This window comes from Pagrus pagrus (assembly GCF_965226575.1).
Source record: "Pagrus pagrus genome assembly, chromosome: 19".
NCBI lineage: Eukaryota > Metazoa > Chordata > Actinopteri > Spariformes > Sparidae > Pagrus > Pagrus pagrus.
The window spans coordinates 20,158,964-20,184,416 of NC_140203.1; the positions used below are offsets into that span (position 1 = coordinate 20,158,964).

Sequence of the window (25,453 nt, forward strand, 5' to 3'; positions counted from 1 at the left end):
GTCATTATATTTCCTTGTGCCCACATTTTTTTTCCCACATTAATTATAATTGGCCCCAATGAGAACCGAAGATGAAAAAACTGTTGATTTATTTCACTTTAAATTAGCCGTGTAGAACAATGCAGCAGGGGTGAATAAGAATTTTATTTTCAGCATCCAGACGTTAGGTCACAAAGTGAGATTAAACCTCAGTGGCTCATTGCTCTACTGTAGGTGCTGTAATAACGTGTATCTGTTACAGTGGTTGCGATATCATCAGTGTGTAACATGATCAAAAGCTGGGATGATGCGTTTGATGTCTGCGCACTCCTCAGAGAAAGAAAAGAATAAGATTGTGGACTCCAACTGTGAGCTTGTTTTTCTAATACTGTATGTTCAGGTGTATACGCCGCACTCACCCTGTCTTTTTCACACACACACACACACACACACACAGAGTCAAAACACAAAGCGTGTTTCTGTGCGTATGTACATGTAAACACTCGCCGCTGCAGCAGAAACAGAGCGGGGTAATTAAGACTGTGTCTCTCACGGCTCCACTACAGTTCCTTTTCTGAGGTCACAGGGAGCGAGAGGAGGTGTCCCAGTGTGCCTCACGCCTTCCTCCCTCCCTCCTCACCACCACCATTACCACCAGCCGCCGCCGTTATGTTTGTCTGTCACCTTGCCAGATGCCGGGGGGGTGGGGCTTCCACGCACTGCTGGGCACAGGGCCACGGAAATCCCACCGCATGCAAAACACCTTGGTTATGTTCTGTGTGTGCATGTGTGACTGTGTGCGAGTGGGTGGGTGGGTGTTTGGTTGTAAGCAGGGGGCAGCATTTCTGAGAGCAGAGGGTGAAGGTTATGGGCATTTACACCCGCAGGCCAACAAATGCATATCTTGACTGCATATCAGATGAATTGGCAAAAATCATCAAATTAAAGGAAAAGTTCACCCAAAATTGCAGCTACAGTGAATATGTTGGCTTAAAAAAAGGTCTAATCAATGTCGATGAGTAGATATGAGTGAACTTTTCCATTAATACCACTGTTACATGAGCACTTTATCAAAAAGAAAGCAGTTTGGAGAGAGCTAGACAGAGAGTGTATCTACTCATGCTGTGGATTGCACTCTGTGTAATTAATAGAATTATCATCATTGTGAATGTTAAGTCAGTCTCGACTGTTTTCATATTTGTAGAAGAAAAAAGATTTCAAAAACATAGCAATTTGCCAAGTACACCCAAAACTAACGATATCCCTCATTTTTCTTTCCTCAGTCAGGTGGAGGTTTGTACTGGCATGAAAATGAGATTTGACCCCAATGAGCCCGCCTCATGCTGCCAAAATTGAGACCTATCCCGACTCAGAGTTGATATCCAGTCATTTCTTCTTTCGAAAGAAAGACCTGCGCTCACTTTGAACACACGGAAAGGCTTTCATACCTAGAAAAATAACTTATTTGGGAACAGACGTAGTTTAGATTAGATTTTGACAGAATAAGTACAGTGGCCTGTGGGCACAAAACACAAGCAGCTTATAATAGCCAATGACTCAGTTTTCTAAGGTTGTGTTTTTATACGCGACAACTTTCAAGGTGAGCTGCAGATGTGATAATAATCCAAGTATTGGCCAGAAGAACCTGTTATCTGAAGTTGTACAATATCATTAACGTCATTATAGTGTTGATTCATTGAATGAGTAGTGCAGGCACAACTGTGATTCTGTAGCTCCTCTTCATGTTTTGTAAAACTTTCTCCTTCATCGACTTCCTGCAGCTATTTTCTCCTCTGCTTAAGAAGCTCCTTAGCTCCACTTCCCCTTCTTTAAACAGTTCCTCACCTCAGGAGTTCTGGCTAAGATGCTTTGTGAAATGCCTTTACTAGGATTTAATTAAAAATGTAAGGCAAAATTTAAAAAAATAAATAAAATGCGTTTCCCTACAAGGGCCAATTAACGCACTTGGAAATACTTGTGAGTACTGCCCTTCCATTTGACAGTATGTTGCTGCGCAGCAACCTGCCATTGCTACTCTCACTTGTTGAGAACAAGTAGGCTAACATGCCAGTTATGTCATGAAGAGTGTTTGTGTTTACCTGACAAATGTAATACTCAATGTAATAACGGGTACTCTTTGTTTGGCTAGAAGCAATCAGTCGATATTCATTCAATAATGAATGTCCCCATTAGCTGTGCTATTGATGAATGCGCTAGCCTTTAATCATAACTGCAGAAAAATCACATTTCTCATAATAACACTCATACACTTGCTACCTGTTATCATGTTCCTGTTTCTATAGTGACTTTTGTGTTCAGTAGGGCTGACCAAAAGCTTTGAAGCTTCTACAGTTGCCATGGTAATCGAACTCCAAATCAGTATGCGACCTCCTGTCCAAAGCAAAATCTGATTGGTTACACGTCACCAGTAATAGCTTATCAGCACTGAAAGAGCTGCTCCGGTGAGCGAACCCAGGTGTGTGTCGAAACGGCAGACAGCAGATATTGCCAAAGTTGCAATGACAATCTGCAAGGTTCCCCAGAAATACCACCGAAAATGCCCGAAGACATTGCCAACAGAATTCCCCTCAATGAATATTCTTTTGAAACATTTGCAAGTAATTGTCACAGAAGAATTGGAGACCAAACAAAGTCCCAATATTTTGGGCAGCTGTTTGCACAGCTTTAAAGCCCTCCCTGAGTTCTTGCCTCGCTTGATTTTTGAGGTTCTTCCCCTTTTCCCAACCTCGGAGTCGGTCTCACAGGGATTGAGGATAGTTTGAACTGTATAAACAAGTATTTCCAGATCCTAAAAGAGAAAAATCTTGAGATATATTGCATTGGAAAGTTTTCTCCGACTTGCATGTCCTTGTCACACTTAAACGAAAGGATTCTGGTCTGTAAGATTAGAGGCTGCGACTGCAATTATGATAAACAGAAGATCCATTACAGGAGCTACCAAACAGTCTGGATAACTGATGAGTTGAAGGATACCGAGGGCCGTTAGCAGACACACAAGTATTGACACAGGTCATCTGAGAACTGGATACAAAACATAAATCAGAACCTGCTTCACGGGTTGTAACGTTCATGTTATTTTCACAAATTACTATGCATGAGAAAGACGAGAAAGAAACGATGATATGTGAGATAACAGGGTTCCTCTGTGGGTTTTTCCTCCGCCTGCAGTCGAGAAAAGAGTGATTAACTCTTTGTTTACGCCTGCAGGTCTAGCATGTTCATACATCTGCCCAGACTGTGGCCTTAACACACACACACACACAAACGCACACATTCACCTGTGTGCACGTGCACACGCACACATACAGACGGTCTTCACAGAAGTCTGGAGGGCTTTGTCACCTATGGTTAGACACCTTGCTTTGGCCGTCTGGTTTCAGGAATGTTCTCAACGGCAGGAAGGTGGAAGGGTGTTAAGGATGGAGGAGGAGGGGCTGTCTATCTGGAAAAACAACACTGGCATTACGGAACCTCACTCTTAATATTGACAGACGAACACGCTGTACTTGTCATTCCACCTCGAAGAGCAATGTAAACAATTCAAATAAAACAGTTTCAACTCTTGCTGCTTGACATTGAGTGACGTTTAGTTGAGGGCGCTTAAATGGCCGGTCCCTCCCTTCCTCTGCCCACAACATTCAATCTATTCGAGTTACAACATTTTATTGGCCCAAAAGGGAAATTTGCTTTGCAGACAGGGTTTGCAGTAAAATTAAACAGAAGAGCCTTATAATACAGAACAATGAGGCAACATAGTGTAAGACAACAATTAAACACATAATAAATGGAACCAATGTAAGGCCATTTTGACCTTGGTAACACCAGAATGCAGGGTATGTTTTTGTATCACTTCTTAGTCACTGAGAGTAAGACTGAATACAGAAAGCTAATTAAGTGGTGACTGAGTTGAATACTCTCAAATTTTGCTATAGAATTTGGTAACCTGTTTATTAGACTGAGAAAACCTTCACATCGTGCCACCATGGAAAATGTTCTCTGAGTCATGTAAATGGATTATGTACATGGCTTTGTATCACTGCACTCCCAAACATAATGAATTTAGAAATCCAGCGCAGACGTGACCCTGCCTGCTATGTATCTGCTGTTTGTGCTAATACAGAGAAGAAAGTTGAGCAACCAGGTTTGCTTGACAGACAGAGACAGGCAGGCGCTGGCCATGTCTTTGTCATCAGTGTTCTACATACCAAAGTGCTGACAGTAGCCTGCACAAACGGCTCTGACAAGTTCAAGTGTCACATTTTAGGATGCTTTCTTCTGTTGCAGCCCAGAATGGGGAAACAGGAGACGGCTGCAGATTAAACAGGACAGATCTGAGCGTTGAGTTGTTGGCGGAACAGGACCGTTATTGGCAGGACTGTTTGCAGCTGTGTAGATTTATGTATATGTGTGTATGTGTGTGTGTTTGTGTGTGTAGACTTACATTAGGGCTGCAGCTAACAGTTACTTTCATTATTGATTAAAGGTCCAGTGTGCAGGATTTAGGGGCATAAATGGAATATAATAGTCTTAATTATGAGAATGAAACTATGAATCATTGTGTTTTTGTTGCCTTAAAATTAGCCTATTATATTGAGTGGGTTCACCCTAACCAAATGTTATTTTGACGATTGGGTTGCTTCATCCTACACACAAAACAGGGAATTGGAGAAACATTTGAGAAGCTTGAACCAGAGTGTGAGCATTTTTGCTTGATAAATGAAATAAACGATTTTCCTGTTACCAAAAACTGTTGATTGTTAGTCTGCTAATCCGTTGAATGATTTACTGACAAATCATTTGAGTACAAGTAAGCACATTTGGATGTATTAAGGTATCAGAAAAAGCATGTGTGTCTGCTTGGGCATGCACATGTGTGAGCCTGTACAAGCCTGCACATGTACACTTTTATGTGCCATGTGCGTGATGATGATGGCTGATGCTACTACATGTATGTTCTCAACCGGTAGTGGTGGTAGCTGGGTGGAGTCCCTGACACTCTGATTCATGAAGTGTTGTTTCTGAAGCAGCGTGGAGTTGAGCAGCTGAGAATCAGTGTGCTGTCTGGGAGAGGAAGGTCAGGGGTTGTGGCTGGGTCACGCTCTGTGGGAGAGGAGCAGCCTCAGCAGACATGACAGCGTTTGGATGGAGGTGAGGAGAAGGGAGACATAAATGAGGGGAAAACAAAACTGGATCAGTGTGGAGGTTCGCAAGAGGAAGCAGGAAGCATGATGTTGTTATTTAGGTCTTGCTTCACTCAACGCGTGGCTTTTTTTCCCCCTCTCGTCGCGTCAGTGCTGCTATTGTTAGTAACAGAGTTAATTGTTAATTGATCCAAAGAGCGATAAAACAAGGCACCTAATCTCCCTCTCGCCAACACACACACACACACACACACACACACACACACTCTCTCTCACACACACAGATGTGCTGTAGAGAATGAGAGTGGATGTTTATTACAGGATCCTAGTGGATGCTAAGGTGCCCTGGGGGCTATTAAAGCCCTCACTTAAAAGGCACTATCAGGGAACACTGATGTGGGCTGCTTGAAGGAGGGAAGGGTAGAGGGCTTGTAGAAAGAGAAAGGGGGTAAAAGAGAAGAAAGAGAAGTCGTTGGAACAGCGAGCCGAAGGAGGGAATAAACAGAGTGAGCACATCTGGATTGCCTCAGCAGAATATTTGTGCAACATCTGGAAAAATTCCCTGGAATTTAAGGGTCCCCTCCTTTCATTTCAGTGATATTTTCTTCCCCCCGTCTTTTCACTTCTTCTTCTACGTCCTGTTTTCTGCATCTTCAAAGTCTCTTACCTTGGTGCAGCAGGCACGTAAATACTCCCGTAGTAATGCACGTTGAGCCCTTGCAGACTTTATAGCGGGCCAAATTGGGCCCATGTGACCAACTCCCCTTTGTGCTAGGGCCGGACTAATTAAGTGGCACAGAAGTGAGAGGGCACCCGGCTGTGGACCCAGACCTCGGCCAGTCCTGGGCCAAACACAGCCCCTCGTAAAAACAGCAAAAAAAGAAGAAAGTAAAAGAATGCCTCTACTTTCTACAGACGGTAAACTTTAAGTCCTAGCATGAAAAATAACCTCTTTGTTTTATTTTTACCAGACCTTTCTGGTATAGCATGACAGAGCCACCGCACAAACTGGCTGCCTTTGTGTTATTTCAAAAACAAATGTGGCTTTATTGATGTATTAGTTTGTTGTCATTGAAAGAGTGTGTTCATGAGCCTCCCTTTGAGCCTTCAAATCCCAGGAGGGACAAGAAAGCCTCAATATTGAATCAACACCTTCAGTCGATTTGCCCTTACAGTACATAAGAGATACACGGCGTGGCTTTCTGTCCGTCTCTGCGGTGAGATCACAAGCTCCCCTCTCATCAGCAGAGCGTTCATTAGCGATTAAGATTCAGACGAGCTGCGAGCGCCTTCTGTCTTACCTGGGCGAGGCTCCTCGTGGGTCGGCGGTGCTGACAGGCAGGTAGCTTACTCAGAGCGGAGGGGAGAGCGCAGAGGTACATGCTAATATGGCGACTGCGCTGATCAAAAGAGATGCATCACGGTCTCACTCTGATGGGCTCACTGATGCTGGGGCCCCCCTGAGAGCTACAGCACGCACAGGCAGGAGTAGGGCAGTGATCAGAGGGAGAAAGTGAGAGAAGGGAAGGAGGATGGGTCGAGAGAGATAGGAGGAGGGGGGAGGACATACTGAGAAGGGTATAGATGACATTGAACGAGTGAAACAGGGAGGAAGAACACAGTGTTTTCAGAAGTGAATTGATGAGGAAATTAACTGAAAATCGATTGAACATTTGAATTATTTATCAAGCAAAAATACTACCATTCACAAGTTTATAGTCTGGTTTCCTTCATTATGTGGTTACTGAGCGAGGAAGCAAACATGTTTCAGTTGGTCAATCAGCTCTCTTTCTACGAATACACTGAGCTGATTTTTTCCCCATGTTGCTCTGCAGTTGGCCTACATCTTTCTGCCTGGCTGAACTGACAAGTTGCACTCCTTTCTAGGAATGCTGATGTTGATGATACAGTCCACTGTGTGTGTGTGTGTGTGTTCGTGTGTGTGTGTGTGTGTGTGTGTGTGTGTGTGTGTGTGTGTGTGTGTGTGTGTGTGTCAGATTGTGTATATGCAGAGCAATGTTAGTCTGTTTATCTGTATGATGATCTGTGCTGTTATTTGTGCAGATTCTTTAGGTGCTGGCATGTAAAAAAAGGGTAGTTATTTCTTTATTTTATTCACATAAAAATATTTACATAATATTTAATACAATATTCAGATAATTATAATGGAAAAATCCATCCGTCAGTTGTTTGCAGCAGAAACACAAAAGTCTAACTATTAATTTTTTATGATCTGGTGTACCATTAGTACTTTACTTGCATAATCTCCACATTTTCTCTTTCAATTAGCTGGTATTTCTTACTGTGTAGGAATGAAACCAAATTCCTGTTGAAAAACAGTGTAAACCAAATCTGCTCCTTTTTAAAAAAAAACAACTTTTTTTAAAAGAACAAAACAGGAAACTGTAACACTTGAGTCGGTTGCTACACGCCCATGTCTCTCAGTATTTCTAAGTTATTCTGTGCATATATCATAGTGAGTATCCTCTCCTTGTTGTGTATTGTTGTGTTGTTGTTGATCTCTTGGCTAAAACACAGCAAAAGATAATTAAAGTGGAAATTAAGGCTGCAACTGATGTGATTATTTTCATAATCAGTTTCTGAGGCTGTCAATTTTTTCTATTAATTGGTTAATTGTTTTCGAAGAAAATGGGCATGATATGTTTTTTTCCAGAGGCAAAAAAACATCTCTATCCGAATCTGCACCAAAAAGTTGATTGGGTCTATTCTGGGCAGAGACCTATCCTCAATCCAAGTTTCATGGAAATCTGTTTAGTATATTCATTCAAGGTCATTTCGTCTATTCATGCTGACAAACCAACCAACTAACAAAGTAGCAGACAAACGGACACGGATGAAAACGTTAAGCATTATTTGATAATAAAAATAGATGATTAATTTTCTGTCCGTCAACTAATCAATTAATTAGTTCAGTTCTGTATGGATGGACATGGGCACAGTTTGATACAAATACATGCAGTATTATTAATGTTAGCATTCTTAGAAAGTGGAATCTCACTGCCAGGCTTTGTCCTAACATCACATGATGACAGTGAGGGTCTTGTTTCCTTTAAAATGTGAATCTGAGAGCCAGAGGCCAATGCAACACACACAACATATCCACTGGACTGCACTGGGAAGATGATTCCCTTTGCCTGTAGGTTGTTGTGTATGCAGACATCTCTGTGCGGCCCTGCAGAATGACCTTGCTCTGGCTCGTCCACTTGCCCGTCCCTTGATCCAAATTAACTTTGCTGTTTTGGACCCTACTTTTTGAGAAGGCGCACCATTGCTCGGCCCTAAACCGATCTGACGGTCTGTCTCTCTTGGTCAGTAATTGTTATTTGAGATAAGAGTTTTTACCCTGGAAGGCAGATTTAGTATTTTTGGAGCAGCCTTATGCTTCGCTGGCTCATCGCATCTTGCGGCGTCTGCAGGTAGACGTGCAGTGATGTCATCGATGACATTTCAGTCGCAGGAGTGCACTGCAAGCCCTCAGAAAGTGCCTCACCCCTTGACCCGGACCGTATCCAAATAAAGCTGATTCTCATTGCTCTAGTCATTTGATTTGGAATGCACCCGAAGGCTTATGCGCTCACTTTCGTTCTACACAGTAAAACTTCAAATAAACCTCTTAAGTTTAACCAAATAATGTCTAATTTTCCCTCATAAAATGCCTCAAATAAAGTCAAGTGATTGTTTACATTTGAGGGAAGAAAATGGTCATAAATCTCATATTTAGGAGACTGTACACACTGTTTGAAGCTAGAAAGGTGGCAGGGTCCGCCAAATGTAAACAAAGTAAAACAGTATGAAATTGTGTTGTCCTTTTAAGTTCAGTTTGTTTATTCTGGTCATTTATTTATTCTGTTTATTCTACAAATGAAAACAAAGAGAGTTTGTTTCTGTATAAAGATATTTGTTAAAATTACAGCTTTTTAGAAACTGATCAGGCATTGATGATGCTTTGACATAACCACATGCAGTTGTCATCAGTCCAGTCATGTAAGCACAAGCACCATGTCATATAAGGTCATCTGTGCATCATTTCCTCAGTGCTGTCCAACTCTGTGGCTCTGATCTTCCCTGCGGCAGCTGCCTGGTTGATCTGCACTCTAACACACAGTGGTCTAAATGCTCTGTACTGGGCCCCGTGACCCTGAAAGCCCCGGGGTCAAACTGATTGGAGAGAAGAGCCACGTGTTGGTCTGGGACGTCTGTGTCATTGCATCACATTGATTGGTTCACTTGGGTTCACTTAGTGAAATTATGAATAGCAAGTGACAGATTTCAGTCCAGTGCACAGCTCTCTCTCACAATCACCCATGTCCATCTCCCACTCTCAGCTGACCACAGATGTGAATGAATGATTGATATTCCACAGACTGGCCTTTGGGGGATTGACTGAGCTTATGACCAGTTTAGCCTTTAGTCCTCTGCTTGATTGGCAGATAAAGTTTCCTTTTTCAATAGCGCAGACTGGGTGGTAGGGGAGTGGGGCTAATGGGGTACCAGTGGCATTATTTTTTCTTCCTGCATCTCGTGACATGTCACACTGGATTATACTGTATGTGCTTCTCAGTCATTCATTTAATATTCCACCCAGTCAGGCTTTGAGTGCACTGACATTAAACCAGTCAGTTTTTACCATCAACAGCCTCAGCTATTTAAACTAAAGAATTTTTTTTAATACTAAACTGACTACTGACTTTTTTTACTATAAAATTTTAATTTTGACCACTGATGTAGTGGAGTCCTCTTGCATTTAGCTAAAGATCAGACTAGAGCTGCAACAGTTAATTGATTAATTTATTAGTTGTCAACTATTTAATTCATCACTAACTATTTTCAAAATCTTAATCTGTTTGAGTAGTTTTACAGTGAGTTTCAAAGTGAGGCAAATTTCTTTGATTCCAGCTTCCTAAAATTCCTTACTCCTCTATGACACGAACCTGAATATCTGTGGGTTGTAGACAAAACAAGACATTGGATTTCATCTTGGGCTTTAGGAAACACTGATTGAGTTTTTCACAAATTTCTGAGATTTAATAGACTAAACAACTCATCGATTAATCTGGAAAATTATCCATAGAATAATCAGTTTATTTGTTCTCTCACGTCATCAAAAGTGCTACGGAATAATGTTGCAACTCCGGACCCGCTATCCCAGGAGCATGTGGAGCTTTAAATGAAAGAAGAACGTGAAGTTTTTGAAGGCTATTTAGCACATCTGAAGAAGACCTCTGCAGTGACTTCAGCTCATTGCATTAAACGTGTATTTATTTACTATATTATGTGTGCATTTCACGTGTGGTGATATCCGTATGAGAAAATATAGTTATGCAGCCGTCTTGTCCAGATATCTCGGCACACTGTCAGAAGTTGAACTATGTGACATCCTTGTTTTTGAACATTTCCCCTTTCCTTTGCTTTTACTCAAGATAATGGACAGTGCATGATTTACCCATTAGCCCGTCACAATGGAGCTATCACATACTGGAACCGGCGTTCCCTCCTGTTATGATCATTTTCATGCTATCTCAGGCTCTCGCTTTGTTTCCTGTCTCAGAGGGAAGGGCTCGCTCAAGTCTTTAATGCTCTGTTTTTGTGCTCACTAAAAAGTCTCGCTTCCCTACCAGAACACAGTGCAGCATCACACTCACTGTGCCGAGCCTCATCCCCCGTGGAAGAGAAATAATTTATAAAATGAAAACTACATTTGTTGTGTAAATGACCACATGCTGTAGGATATTTAATCCTGCCTGCAGTCGATCCCAGTCATGTGACTTGACCTAGTTTTGTCTGCCTCCCTCTGCCCGTTTCTCTCTTTCATTCTCTTTCTCACTCTGTCTTTCTCCCACAGTCTCTACTGTATTAAGCATTTCTCTGTTCTTCCTCTATTCCTCTTTCACTCTCCTTTTCCTCTCTTCTTTCCCTCTCTATTCTTCTCCCTATTGTTAGCCCCCATGCTGGCTTTATTTTTGTTCCCTTTTTACAACTGATCCAAGGATTTGTCATAGTGCTCCTGATGTGTTAATATTTGTAACTATGTGGCCAATAACTTTGCCCTTGTTGGTGCACTGAATACAAACCAGTTTAAAAAATGAAGATATCAAATGCACTCACTCACAGAATGACTGCAGGTGTGACAGCAGAATTACTTTAGTCATGAGTCATCCCGTCATCCTTGACTTCCTTGAGATTTTTACCCACGAGACAGTTATGCCAAATCATTTCTGCATAACTGAAATGTCAACTGATGAATACTGAGCAGGTCAGATTTTACTTTTGCAAGCACTGTTTATTTCTGTTTTCATTAAGCAGCGAATCGAGGCATCTCAGAGATTTATCTCGTCAGGTTTTCTCTCTTCATGGTTTTGTTCAGGCTCCTGACAGCAACCTTGACATGTGAGCACATACATCCTTTTTCAGTGTGTTTATTCATGTGTTGGTGTAAACTGTACATGTTTTTTCCTGCGATTTCAATCCAACCTTGTCATAGTCAATAATAAGAATCTTATACTGTACATGGCTCAGAACTGGAGATGCACTGATTGATCAGCCAGGGACCAGATTCGGCTGGTTTTCAGCATGACTGGCTTTTATTTTTATTTTTATTCTGCTCACATGTCATCTGCAGCGCATACAGAGAAATTTCTTCATGTTACCTTTCACAGTAAGAGTCCCAGATATATCAGTTTACGCTGTGTGAATCCAAGTAGTTTATTTTGAGATCTGTTTGAGTGAGAGAAGGTCCTGTGACCTGGTGCAGTTTTGGAGAAAATAATTTTATGAATTATTTAATTGTCAGTGTTTCATTATGAATATAAAAAGCATACAAAAATGTTGGTGTATACTGTCAGATATATTCGAAAGAAAGACGATCGGAATCAGCCATGAAAATTGCAATCGGTGCAGCTCCACTCAACACCAACTTTTAAATGTGGTTGCTGTTGCTAAAAATCCAAAAATTGTTGCCACTTTTAGTCACATTTTATTTTGAGTAATTAAGATTTACAGTAACAAAAAAAAAATCTTTGTAATCTGTGATTTATCTGACGCTTCACAGAATTTGAATTATTTGCTGACCCTACCTCATTATGTTGTTTAGCAATTACCAATTTATTTATTTTGGGGTGCACATTTTGCCCTTGGCTGTCCTTATGTTTTATACATTAAAAGTGGCTGTCCCTGATGGCAACCAAAGGCCAAGAATTGGTTGCCAATTTGTCAAAATTATTACCAGCGGCAACCTGCAACTATAACTGTTGAGCCCTGCTTATAATAAAGTAATGGAATTAGAGATGGACTTTCAATTACAATGATTAGATTGTTTTCGTACCAGTACAGTTTTTGTTGTGGTGTTCTTGTCGTGAATCTTGTTGTGACTTGATGTAGTAAATACAATGCAAAAATATTGGATATGAAGATAACATGTTATTCAGCTAAGTGTTGCACATCTCACTGTGACATGTGGGCCTTGGACTGATTTTTCTCTAATCTGAAGAGCTGTCACTGAATGGAGACTGATATCAACGTCAAGTCAATGTCAAGTCAACATCTTTTTCAATACCTGATTATTTTCCTGGCTATTTGAAGGAATATTCTTTAAGTGACTCAAAAGGGAGTCAAAAATCCTCCAGTCCAACCAGTCCGCAGGGTAAACATTTATTATGTATGTTTACATTAAGGAGTACTTCCATACCTTTGCGTGTGTGCCACTTGCTACAGCCACCTTCAGTTTGACATGCCCTGCAGAAAGATTAGAAGAGCCAGGCAAATTATCTCCAACAAGATATTTTTGTCACATATGCTTATAAAGAGAAAAAAGAGGGAATGAACATGTAAAATCCTTTGCAAAACATGGCATCTGGATATGAGCACAGGATATATGGTAAAGTAGATAGGTAAATAGCTAGAAGGACGTCCGTCATAGCAGCTGCAGCCTGCTTGGCCCAGTCTGAAGCATAACGATTTGGTCGCCTCTAGGAATGCGTGGCATGTATCCATTCCTGAAGAGCACAAGAGATCACTCAGGCTTTGGAATAATACTGTAACCCAAAACAAGCCAAAGTCAGCCTCAGCTGTCCCACTCTCCCACTGAGCAGTGTACACACGTCAGCAGTTTTGCATATTTTATGTATCCATACATGCTACTCTCTGCATAACAAGTGGTTTACAGGCAAATATCTTTGTGCAAATACAAAATAATAATGTAGCCTGGTTAAAGCTTTAAATGTCAAGGCTTTGTGAAGAAGAACCCTTTGATTTTGTTCAGTGTCCAGTTGCTATTTCAGAACAAATGCCAGAGAAAAATGCCACTTCTTATTTTCTTCTTTTCTAAAATCCAGGATACAGAACAGTGGCACCAGATCCCAAACACACCATGAAATACATACAGTAGCACTACATGCAAGGTTTGATACCTGCAGCTTGTGGCTGCACTGCTGCATTAAGTATTATTCCTCCTTGAATGGCATTCTAGGGGTGAAAAATGATTATACAAGAATGATTTTTCTTGGGAAGACTCATAAAATTTAATGAAAGTCTTTTATCATGAACCTTTTTGCAGGATCGGCCCATTTAAGAGTCATTATTTTACTGCTGACTTTAAAGGCTCAGCAAGGTCCGGCTCCTTGCCTTATTTTATAATTTTTACATAACATGCACAAAGAGCCAAAGAGCAAGTTGAGGTCCTTAGCCAGAGCTGAGGCTTGGACCTTCTCAAGCCTTTGCTAAAGACCTTTGGATCAATTAAGCCTTTGCTTTTCTTGAACTAACTCAGTTGTTAAGTTTCGGGGGGAAAAAAACAAGTTAATCTTTATTTTTTAAAACAACATAATTATGGATGGAAATTTACCTAACAGTCTTAACTGAATTTCTCTACTCCTCTAACAATACTGGCCAAATAAATACAATCCATGGAAAAACAGAAAAAAAAACAAATGTATAAGTGGTTTATAATTCACTTATTTAATTTAGTAATACGTTAATGAGGTTTTTAACACTTTATAAATCTTTATGAAGCTGTTGTAACACATTAGATGAAAGGGCGACAGTGACGTGTTGCTTGCCAAATTGTGAGTGCATATTTTTCTCTACTGTCAAGCCCCACCACTTATTAGTGACTTGGCTTCATAGGTGTCAATGTCCCCTGCTTTTTTTTAAATTACCACTTTTGTCCCCACCACTTTTTAAAAGCATAATTAGTTAAAAATGTGCTATATAAATAGCATGCACCTAGAAATTAATTTTGATGCACTTTAGGCTACTTTTTGCCAGTTATAAATGTTAGTAAGTCATTAGTAAGATAAACAAGCTGTAAGCTGGGACTGGAACTTGAGCCCATATTGATTTATGAAAAATATGTATATTTAGTTTAGAATTGTTTATTATTTTTTATAAAATGTTTACAACCCAATAAATAACCTAATTATGAACCATATACAAGACCTTCATATGGGTAGTCTTATGTAAACTGGCACCAATAGAAGCACTGTCATGCCTGGCTGAATTTTCTTTGACAAATAGCTTGCTTGGAGCTTAGATGCCAAATCGAGGTGTATTTATTTTCAAGAGTCAAGTGAAAGTATGAAAACCAGCTCATTATCAAGGTACAGCAGTCCTAAGCCATGTCATTAATATGGGACTTGACATGCTGATACTTGAAGGTTTACTCAGTGAGAGAGCCCTGTGGTCTCCATTCATTATCCAGGCCAGTACTCTTCATTCCAAAACTTGCTCTGTAAGCACCGTTTTCCTGTCCAAGTGTTTCCCACTCCAGCCTGGCTCAATGTCACATGGCGATACTGAATCGGAGGTGTGCACTTTACAACCAATTTATTGTAGATTTGAAATCCTGGACGCGATTATTTCAATATTTTTCCCTTCTGGAGTCAACTCCCTAATGGAGCTTTACAGTCAACAGGCTGGAATCAACATTTATGGTTTTAAAATCCCCCATTCATATTTAATGCCTCCAACCTAAAGAGGCATTTTAGCCAAACAGTGCACTTAATCCCAGTTTTTAAAACTGTCCTACAAGCGGTCTGTCTTGTGTAATTCTTATTCAGCTGTATTATGAATTTCAGTGTTTTTATGGCTGTTCTGGTTTCGAGTGCACACCCATGCAGAGCAGCTGCGGCTCCAGATGTTTTTTTTTCAGGTTTTGAATTATGTACCACTTCATATTAATAATATGTTTCACATAACAGGCTCAAACACACTGTTTCCCATGAATTGTCTCTGTGGCTTTCCTTTAATCAGGTTTTTAAAAAGCAGCTGTTTTTCCATTTCTGGGGTTGTACATAATTACCCAAAGATCATTAAGTTTATTTAAAAAAAAATAATGAAATTTATGTGAGTTTTTGCTGTGTCTCTCTGATTAGATCACTATTAATTACAATAATCTTTGGGTTTGGTGTATTTGATTGGCATTTTTCCCAATTTTCAGAAAAATAAAAATGCTATTTATCGTACATTTTCTCCCAAACACTTAGTGTTGTGTAGAAAAGTATGTATAATATCTGTGTAATTCTTCCAGAAGTCTCTTCCAAGCCACAGAGAGACTAGGTTTTTCAGCGTAGTTGAGTGTAATTTGGGCGATGGTACATTTGTTAAGCTGGCTTGAGTGAGCAAGACCATACGGCAACAGTGGCAGAATAAGCAAATGCTAATGCAAGCCCTAACTTTAGCATGCGTCGACCTTGATTGGTGAATCTGGGTCAGAGTTATAGAACAAATTGTTCAGAAGAGAACAGAGGACGTGGGTGGCAGCACAAGTCCTTCCTCCTGTTGTGTCCTTGGTTGTTTGTACATGTTTACATCCTCAGTACGCGGATTCAAGATGTACTAGGCTGATGCAATAGGAGGAGGTTAATTTGAGACTCCGTGCTCCTGTAGAGATGGGAGCGTGGGTGTGTTGGAGTCAATTTAGCAGGCTAACAGGAAACGTGCTCTGGGACCTTCCACCAGGACTCAGGCAGGCAGTGAGTGGGGCACAGGTCGCTACGCTGTACCACACCTCACTTTCTGCCTCGGAGGACCTCTGGACTGCTGTTGATGTGTTAGATTTTCTCTCACAGAATATTCATGTCCATACTGTGAAGCCAAGCTTTTATTTTAACATCAGTTGCTGGAGGTGATTCTCTTTGATCACTCCAAAATGTCAGCTATGATCAAGGAAAATCGAGGCTGTGAACTCAGGCCAGATCTGTGTCCAATTGCATCTATTAATAAAAGCTAAGAATATCAGTTTTGACGCTAGATTGAAGCAGTGTAATCCAGGGTGAATCCTGCAAAATATTGTGAGAAATTCCACCCGTGATCCATTAGAGGAAGCACATAATAAAGTTTTATCTCCGCATTTCTGGTGGTGATATTTCACAGCTGAGAAAAGAGCCAGTGTGCGATGTGCCAAGGGCTGTTGGGGTGGGCAGATAGTCCGTCATGTGAACAGCTATACTGTAAAGATCAGGGTTAGTAGATTTTCAAATGCTTCCTTGTGTCCTCTCCGGGGTGAAAGGAGCCTCTTTTAACCCCTGCAGCTTATTCTGTGTCCAATCACGCAAATTTGATTAGATTCGTTTGCCCAAGGAGCTGCTGTGGCTGCTGGGCGGCAGTGAGGCCCTTGTTCCCCTATTTGCCCCGGAGAAAGATTCTGACGTGCTCAAGCACTCTTTGAACCGGCCCCTTCTTTTCTTCCCCTTTAACCTCATTTACCACACTCTTTTAGTTTCTCCCCCACCCCGCCCCCTGTCTGTCTGTGGCTGCTCACCAATTGCCTGCCTTTGGCTTCATCACGTCACAGCAAGTGAGACAAATGGCTATTATAAATTATCAGGAAGCGCTGCTTTGGTGTCATCTAAGCTTAACCCCAGCACTTTGTAATGTTTTATACAATGCTTTGAGAGAAGGTTATACTCTGTGGGAACGGTGAACCTGAGAAACTGGGAGAAATGGAGCCTCAGCCAAAACACATCCAACTGTTATACAGCACAATCCCAGAATACTTTTTTCATAACTGAACAGCCGTTATGAATGCAGGTGTAATGTACGCCTGGAAGTTTGGTTTTGGCATAAAGGTATTAAACCAAGATTAAAAAATTCTACACCAACCAATCCAGCAACTTGAGGAGGTGGTGGGTTTGGTTATTCACAAAAGAAATCGAATTGGAAGGAAGCCTGTGGGCGGAGCGTTGTCAGCGGCAGATTTTGCCACAACCACAACCACACTTTCTACTCGTTGTCTCTCCAGACGTGTGTTCTCTTCACACACGGATAGAATTATGTCTGGCTTTGTGAGAGCAGTCATAACCCCGGTTTCAACAAGGGCAGTGGAGCAGCAGTGCTGTTTATAATGACTGTTGATATATTTTTTTTAGACGGAGAAGCACACGTTTAATTTCTTGCTATATAAGGCTGTATCAAATAGGGACAAAGAAGTGTTGAGGTGCAGTTTTGTTTCTCTTTTTAGAAACTTGCTTAAAGTAAATAAAAGAAAAGAAAAGAAAAGGAAACCCCAGATTAAATCACTAGAATTTACCATTTTATTTTAGTATTTAATCCGTATTTAAATGAATGGAATCGAATTGTTATTTTAAGTTTAAGGTATTAGGTGAAGGATTGTTCTATCAGTGTTTCTCAGAAGTTTAAATAAAGAATTTTGAGAACTGCCCAAAGTTAAAGCCTGTGGTTTGTAGACAGACATGTGCTGCTCAATAATACCAGTCCCAAAGTTACAGTTTTACAAAGGTCATCTTTGTCAGTTCTACCTTTTCTACAGATGCCTTGCAGCTTCAAATGCCACACCAGGGCAACTGCCACTTTCATTATCCGGAGACTGTGTGAAAGTGCAGACTCAATTTCAGACGGCATGTGTTTTTCAGTTTTTTTGAAGGAGCAGTTACAGAAAGGTGCTCTTGTTCATTTCAAAAGCGCCTCAGTTTAGGTCTCGCAAAACACAGTGGCTTAATAAGTCATTCAATAAAGCTGTCCAGTTAAGTTTTTATTGCCGGTCCAGACCTCAACAGCGGTTGGTTTTGTGACTCACTGACTCGAGAAACAAATGCAAGTTGCAGATTTTAGTCACTTTTGTTTTCCAGCTAAGCGAGGACTACTCATAACATCAAACTCCTCGTCATTTTGCGAGAGGAAGTTTTGCCGTGAGTGCTTTTGTTTGTTGTGGCTGAACCTAAGAATTATGTCTTCCAGTCAAGGTCTTCATGGGTATCTGTTTCTGGAGATTTTGTCTAACCTTCCATTAGGACTAAAAGAAGCCCTCAGGTGGCTGATGGTGCCCTAATTCATCCAAGGCAGAGCAAATTAAGGCTCTAAAGAGTGTGTAGCTTCAGTTTCTTTATGTAGAAGCCACTTATACAGTACCTTGATACCAGGGGCTTCCTGCTGGTTTGACACATTATACCAAATAAAAAATATATTACAGAAGGCTGGAATTCCTTCAAAGCTAAAGCCCTTGTTCATCCTTGTTCAGGATCACTTCATGTCCTTGGATTCTGTTCACCTTCTCCCATTGGCCTGTCCTGTGTCTGGTTCGGCTGTTTAGGAACCCTCAAGGTCTCAGTAATGAAGTCTAATTTAGGGTGGAATTGTTGTGTCTGAAACTGAAAGACGGCAGAGAAACATGTAGAAACGACAACCAAAGGATTTACATGTGTGTAAAACACGTCAAAGTTATTTTTTCTGTCAAGTATAATAGTACGATCAGTATCCAGGATTGCCTCCAGTTATCTTTATGACGTTTGCTTTGTTGTTGTGATAGATCTGCTCAGGCTTTGTTCTGGTTGAGATAAATAATAGCTTAGAGGCATGTTTAAATGGTTTTCTTTTTCTTCAAAATGGATATCATCTGGGGGTAGGCAAGACAGTTTGCTGATGGAGCAGATATGCACAGGAACAGGTTGGATGCTTTCCATGCTGATAGTCGGGATCAGAGAGGGAAGCAGCGCTCAGATGAGGAGTGTTTGATTATCAGCTGATGGGTCCTGAAGTGTGTTTTAGCTCCTCACAGAGAGCGCATCGAAGTGAAGGGAAGGTTGTTTCGGCACATGGGCTTTGTCAGAGTGCTAATTGCGGGTGTAATGAGACGGTGCTGCATGGTATTAGCTCTCTTTAGGGAAAAGCAAACATCAGAGGATCATTAAGTGTCGTACTTGGTGCCTTTCATTTATAGGTAAACAGCATGAAACACAAACAGCATTGTCAAAAACGTTGACATAGTGGTGATTAGGCCTGCAACTAACAATTATCTTCATTATTGACTAACCTCTCTAATTCTGCAAGTGACAGTTTAGTCTTACAACTTAACAACACAGTCTTAAAAACTATTATTTTCTTTATCCTAATCGGACGATTATTTTCACAATTAATTGTGTAGTCTACAAAATGTAAAAAAAAAAAATGCTCATCACAATTTCCCAGAGCACAAAGTGAAGGTGTCACATTTTTTTTGTCCAACCAACATACCAAAATACCAAGATTTTTGGGTGAATGACTAAGAAAAGCAGTCAATTCTGAAAATTTTGAAAAAATCTTATTTACTTTTAATCAACTGATCCAATAATCCATGAAATGTTGCAGCTCTATTAGTATTTCAAATGTTAGAAAATAGAGAAAAATGTCCATTACAGGTTCCCAGAACTTAAGGTGAGGGCTGTATTTTGTGTTTTGTATGACCGATACTCAAAATATTCAACCCACTAATACAAAATAGAAAAACAGTAAAAGTAACTGGAAACAGTAAATTGAAGGCTTGTGAAAAATGTTTTTAGTGGGGAATAAATTATTACTATCGTATTCTCAGCACATAGTGTCGCATAAAGCAAGGACATAGTGTGATTATGGAGGCTCTGCGTCTAGAAACATATTATATTTACTCAACAGTAATTTCATGATTCACTCTTTATTCACAGTGAAGTCTTTTCTCCTATTAAATTGCTATTTAACATGCTTGTTATGAAAAAAGAAAATCCAATGAAATAGATATCTCAAGGACATGTGGGCAAACACTTGAAAAGCATTCTTAAGTGGACAGGTGAGAGGAGGGCAAGCGATGTAGAACATGGTTTTCTTTTCCTCACGTGGATTTCAAGGCACACTGTAGAATACTGCTGAAGGTGAATGGCATTCACGAGGGTAACACCAGCGATTGATGGCTCCTCTGCTGGACCATCTTTTTGCATGCTCTACCAGGACCTTATCCCCTGGAGTCCCACGTGGGAAAGGCTTTTCTTTTTATTGCACCTGGGAGATGCATTAAGGGCCCAATGAACTTTGACCTTGGGCTTGATCACCTTGGCAACACGGAACAGGAACAATGGCTACACTTTAAGACAGCTCGGCTGCAATCCCTTAAACTCTCGTAAATGCTTGAATGTATTTCTTTCAAAAGACTGGAGTTTGTGGTGTCTTGTAAAGTCTGGAAGCACTTTCACTGATGTATCTGTGATAAATGAGAATTGTCCGTTCATGAAAATACTTCAGCTGCGCCCTTATCAGTGAGTTTTGTTACAATGGCAAATTTACACACCTTTGTTTCATTAGAACCTTGTCATTAAGCCTTTCTTTTATTAGCCTTATAGCAGTAAAAAAAAGCCTTCTTTCATTAGCGGACCATCTCAAAGGCTCGCCTTCATTAGCACGAGGTTGTAAATGCTGGATGCGATTTCATTAGCAGCCTATCTTTAATGAGGAAACCCCCAGCGTGTTTACACTGCTCTGATGCCCCATGATGGCCGTAAGGATAATGCTGATTGGCTGCCGTTGGGGGGAACATTTGAGCTCGTCCCACGAAGATTGGATCATACAGTTATTAAAGCCAATGAGATCCCTGCTGCCTAGAAGTGAGGAGCGAGATCAAACATTTCTGTAATCAAGGTCCTGCTAAAGTATATGGCCTGAGACATATTGATGCAGCGTGATAGAGATGATTTAATGACAAGACACGTACCAGCCTTACCACTCATGACAGCAGATCTTGAACCTGCACATACACGTCCAAGTGTCTGCCGCACTTTCATCATTTACTTCAAGGCTTGGAAAGTAAAGCCCTTCACTGAAAATGATTTATGATGCCAACAGGAAGAAGACAAGTCCATGCCTCTCAAATCCATAGTTTTTCAAGCACATTCACAATCTAACTGAATGTTTGATGAGTCATTTTTGGCCATTTGATTTGTCTGAAAATGACCAGTTTCCTGTGATTCATAGATCTGTGCATTTGCTTTACATTGCAAAATGGCAAAGGATTGCTTTTCTTTTCCTGAGATGCAGAGATCGTGTTCAGGGTCAAACTAATTTGTTACTTTTTTCAGCTCCGTCTTCAAGCTTTAGGTGAAATTCCAAGTGCTTGAACACCATACTTCAGCATTACTCTGTCCCGTGGGAACATTACTCTGGTGGATGGCTTGCAGCGTTGGGTTCTTTCTGTGGGGGAGCTGCTGTCTGCTTAGTTTACCCCCTGATTTTGGAAAAGTCCAACTTGACTGGGGAGCCTGGGCTCATATATTAATGCCTTAATGTTCAGTGACGTTGCTCAGAGCTCAATACCATGTGTCATTGTTTGCCCTCCAACCCCCTTTTTACTACCAGGAATGTACTGTATTGTGGTAGATGGAGCAGGACTTTATATGAATCAACATTTTACAAGATTCTTTTTTCTCCTTGCCCAGAATGCATGCAAATATTCTTTTGTTATTGAGTTGTTTTTAGTATAAATTCTCATAGCCCAGAGGATAACAAATCACCCTTAAATATAAAGATGGAAAGGCGGATTTTGATTCCATTTTGTTGGCTCATTTTATCTCAAAAGCTAGGAAAAGTTGTATGCATGGCACAATATCAAACAACTTCACCATCACCATCTTCATCACGGCCATTGCGTTTTTGTATTGTAATGACGAGAGACACATAATTCCAAATTTTGGCAATCATACTCTCAATTGATACATTGGAGTCAGGCTAAGAGGAAAAACATGTTTGATTGTATTTTGGCGTGAACTAGTCCCCAGTCTAATAACATTTTATTCTAAACCTAATCAAACACACATAGTCTTGACTCATCACTTAAATTGGCATTAAATTTTACTCATCCCCTTCCAACATGCCTTCACTCTCCTTTCAGTTGACATTTTCCAACATCTGATAACAACAACAGCATCATTGTGCTCAGCGAACAATGAGATACTAACATGTTGACTTCTAGTTCAATAAGACAGTCAAAATGCCCTCCTCATTTATTTGATTTAATTCATGATCTTAGTCTGTCTGTGTTTGCTCCTGCTGGTCCAGACTTGTTTTGCCCTGTCAGTCCCTGCTTCATCCGTAATACTAATCAAAGCTTTGAAGAATGCATCAGACATGAACTCTTCCTCCCCCTCTCACATCCATAACAGCACATGCACATGGCACACACACTCACGCATACACACCCTTATAAGCAGAGAGTATCAGCATCCCAGACGGGCTTATCATGGGGAACTAATTCAATATCCCTTTGCCTGTTTTAAATGTCATTCTCTGAGCTCATCCGGAGTGACATGTTCTTCATGGTGGCAATAAAGGGGCTTTATTGGGCTCAGAGCACAGTGACGGTGGGGGGTGCTCCTCCGGCTGCTGCTCTTGATGTTTGTTGGAAATCTTAAAGGTCCTCATGAGGGATGAATAAAGTTTGGATTTGCAGTGATCTGCCGATGCCAGCGAGATCCGCATGAGCTACCCAGTCGATAAAGACTGAGCGAATCCTGAAAGAGGAAGAGTAAAGTTCACACAGAAGTTTTCACGTTGGCTCAATCATGAAATAAAATGCCACTCATATGGCACCTTAGGTCTGTAGTTATTAAGAGATATTCAGGAATTTAATAAGGTCATTTGTGTAAGTTATTGTTTGATTTATGGTCTGTTTGTTTCCAACCTATTTTTTTACATTCTCCTCCAATTTGCAACATTTGAATGCTGTTTTCCAAAAATAATTTCCACAAAAAAAATATATTTTTGGGATTTTACTGTAGCGCTTCCTGTTTGCTGGTTAATGTCAGTGACGAGTGAATTTCGGTCCAGAGAGGGTTCAGCCTATTCATTTGCTTCATTGTGCTGAATAATGACTTCCCTATTGAAAATGACCTCATTGACCCCAGAGAGAGACAGTAAGACGTCCTCATCCTGCCCCTCGAGGCACCTCGGCCTGATCTGGCATTTAGCCCACACCGAGTTATTAGCCTTGTTCCCGTGCCCGACCTCTTTTCTCCCAGCCGTACCCAGTATTCTGCAGGGTCGGTCCACTTTCTGGAGCTTTCACCCTGGGTGCAGCCACAGAGTTGACCTGAGCAGGGAGCTGGTGTGGTGAAGAGGTTAGGCTGATCTAAACTGTAAATGTTAGAAGTGGGCTGGGTCTGACAATGTCAAAGTGCTGATAGGGATATCCTTTTTCAAACTCGTTCGCTCCTCACCCCCTGACCATTAAACAAAGAGCCCCTAAAGGCAAATTCTCAATTTTGGCTTTTGCCTTTTTAGCTGTAGTTGGCCTTTGTCAAACCAGTGTTGCACTCTCACCTCAAAAATCCTTTCTTTTCAGTTTGTTCTTTATCTTTTCCTTCTTTCTCTTATTTTTCTTCTTCTCTTTTTTTACAGGGTTCCTGAAGCCCCAGTGCTCGTTGGCTCCTCCCATGCAGCGAGGTCGCTCAGGCGAGGCTTGTTCCTGTTTCAGCGGCATGTGTCCCCTCCACCAGCGTCGCCTATCCACAGGTAACACTGATGGTGGAAACAAACCTGTTGCTACCTGGATACTTGTTGGTTTTGTCGGACTGCCTAATAGTCCAGCATAACATCTTATCTCATTGAATTTAATTATTTTCAAGACATCCAAGGCAAATCAAATGTTATTTTTTAAGGAGACCAGCATGTAGTTTTATAGATTTATTTTTATTTGGTACAGTTGAGATAATGGTCATGTCTTACCATTAAATTTGCGTTTTCTTTAAAGAAAAACCCTTTCTGAACACAAAGAAGGGCCTTTGTTGGAACTCAAGTGTAGTAAGTATTGCTTGTTTCTGCCGCACAAACACACATGCTCACACTACTGCCTCCGGCAAGAGGTGTGGCTGGGGGCCTCTTTGGAGGCAGCTACAATCTGGTTTTCATGCTTAATGGTGTCTTTGCATGTGGAGCCCCAGTGATGGACAAGTTAACAGAGGTGCTCTGAGATCAGCCTCAGCCCCCCTCCTCACGCACACACTCACATAGACAAGCTGGGCCTGACATCAGTGGATATTCTGATCTGTCTGCCTGGTGTGTGGCCAGTCAATACAGGGACAGAGATGCCTAGAACATGTGGTTTATGTTGGTACATTTATCACTCCATCCCCAAGGCTCGCTCCCTCTCTTCTGCAGTGTCAGTGCTGCCTGTGACCAGTTGAACTGCCTGTCATGTGAGGAGAGCATGACTCGTTTGGCAAGACAAAGTCGCATAAACATATAAACAGCTCCACGAGAGCAGCTGTTTCATTTTAAAGTTAGATACGTACATTTGAGTTTCTATTTATGAAGTAGAACGTCACAGCACATGGAAGATGAAGTACGTGCAGGCTTGTACTGATGTTCAGTGTTTACATATAATATATATAGAATATATACTCAAGCCACCCCTTTTTTTTTCTTTTTTCCCCTATTTTTGTTACAGAATACAATCAGTGTCTAATAGAAACCAAGTGCTTTTCCTCTTTTGTAATGTTTTGAGTTAGCTCAGGGTTCAGTCCATTTGTTCCATTTTGCGCAGCACTACAAATGAATCTATTTTCTGGTTTGCTTGATTCAATTCATTTCTACCCTACTTGAAGTGCTCTTAGCTGCATTAGTGGAATGTGCTGGGTGGAGTGGTGCATTGAATTTGAAAAGGTATAAATAAAAATTGTTAAATGTTCTGTTAAATCGGTCTTCGTGTTGTCATTTGGTGGTCTTTTTTCAAACGAGGACAAATTAGGGACGTAATGTTCAGGAAATGGATCAAAATACTACATTTTTTCTTTAATACTGCTAAAAAAAACACAGCTCTGTATCATAAGTTTGAGATAACAGCGGAAATAATAAAATCTGTACAATCTGCAGTATAATTCAATCTGAATTTGATAAGCAAAGGGAGAATTCATGCATGTTTGTTGGATCTGCCAAAGGGCGTTTAAAAATAAAGGATGTAATTCAATTTGCCAATATGATTACACTGATCAAATCTATAACTGCACAGATTTCCTTGTCTTTTTTTTTAGTTTTTGATTGTTGGGAAAGTTTTGCCCGCAAGAACC

At 40.8% G+C, this 25,453-nt stretch overlaps 1 protein-coding gene across 2 annotated transcripts in view; it reads left to right on the forward strand.

Annotated features, from left to right (window-relative positions):
• The window catches only part of rxraa (retinoid X receptor, alpha a), a 117,235-nt gene that overhangs the window by 4,868 nt on the left and 86,914 nt on the right, over positions 1 to 25,453 (forward strand). For both annotated transcript variants that reach the window (XM_084383281.1, XM_084383282.1), the window contains exon 2: positions 23,787 to 23,900. In XM_084383281.1, coding sequence (XP_084239407.1) covers positions 23,787 to 23,900 — 114 coding nt within the window. The remainder of the gene's footprint in view (positions 1 to 23,786; positions 23,901 to 25,453) is intronic.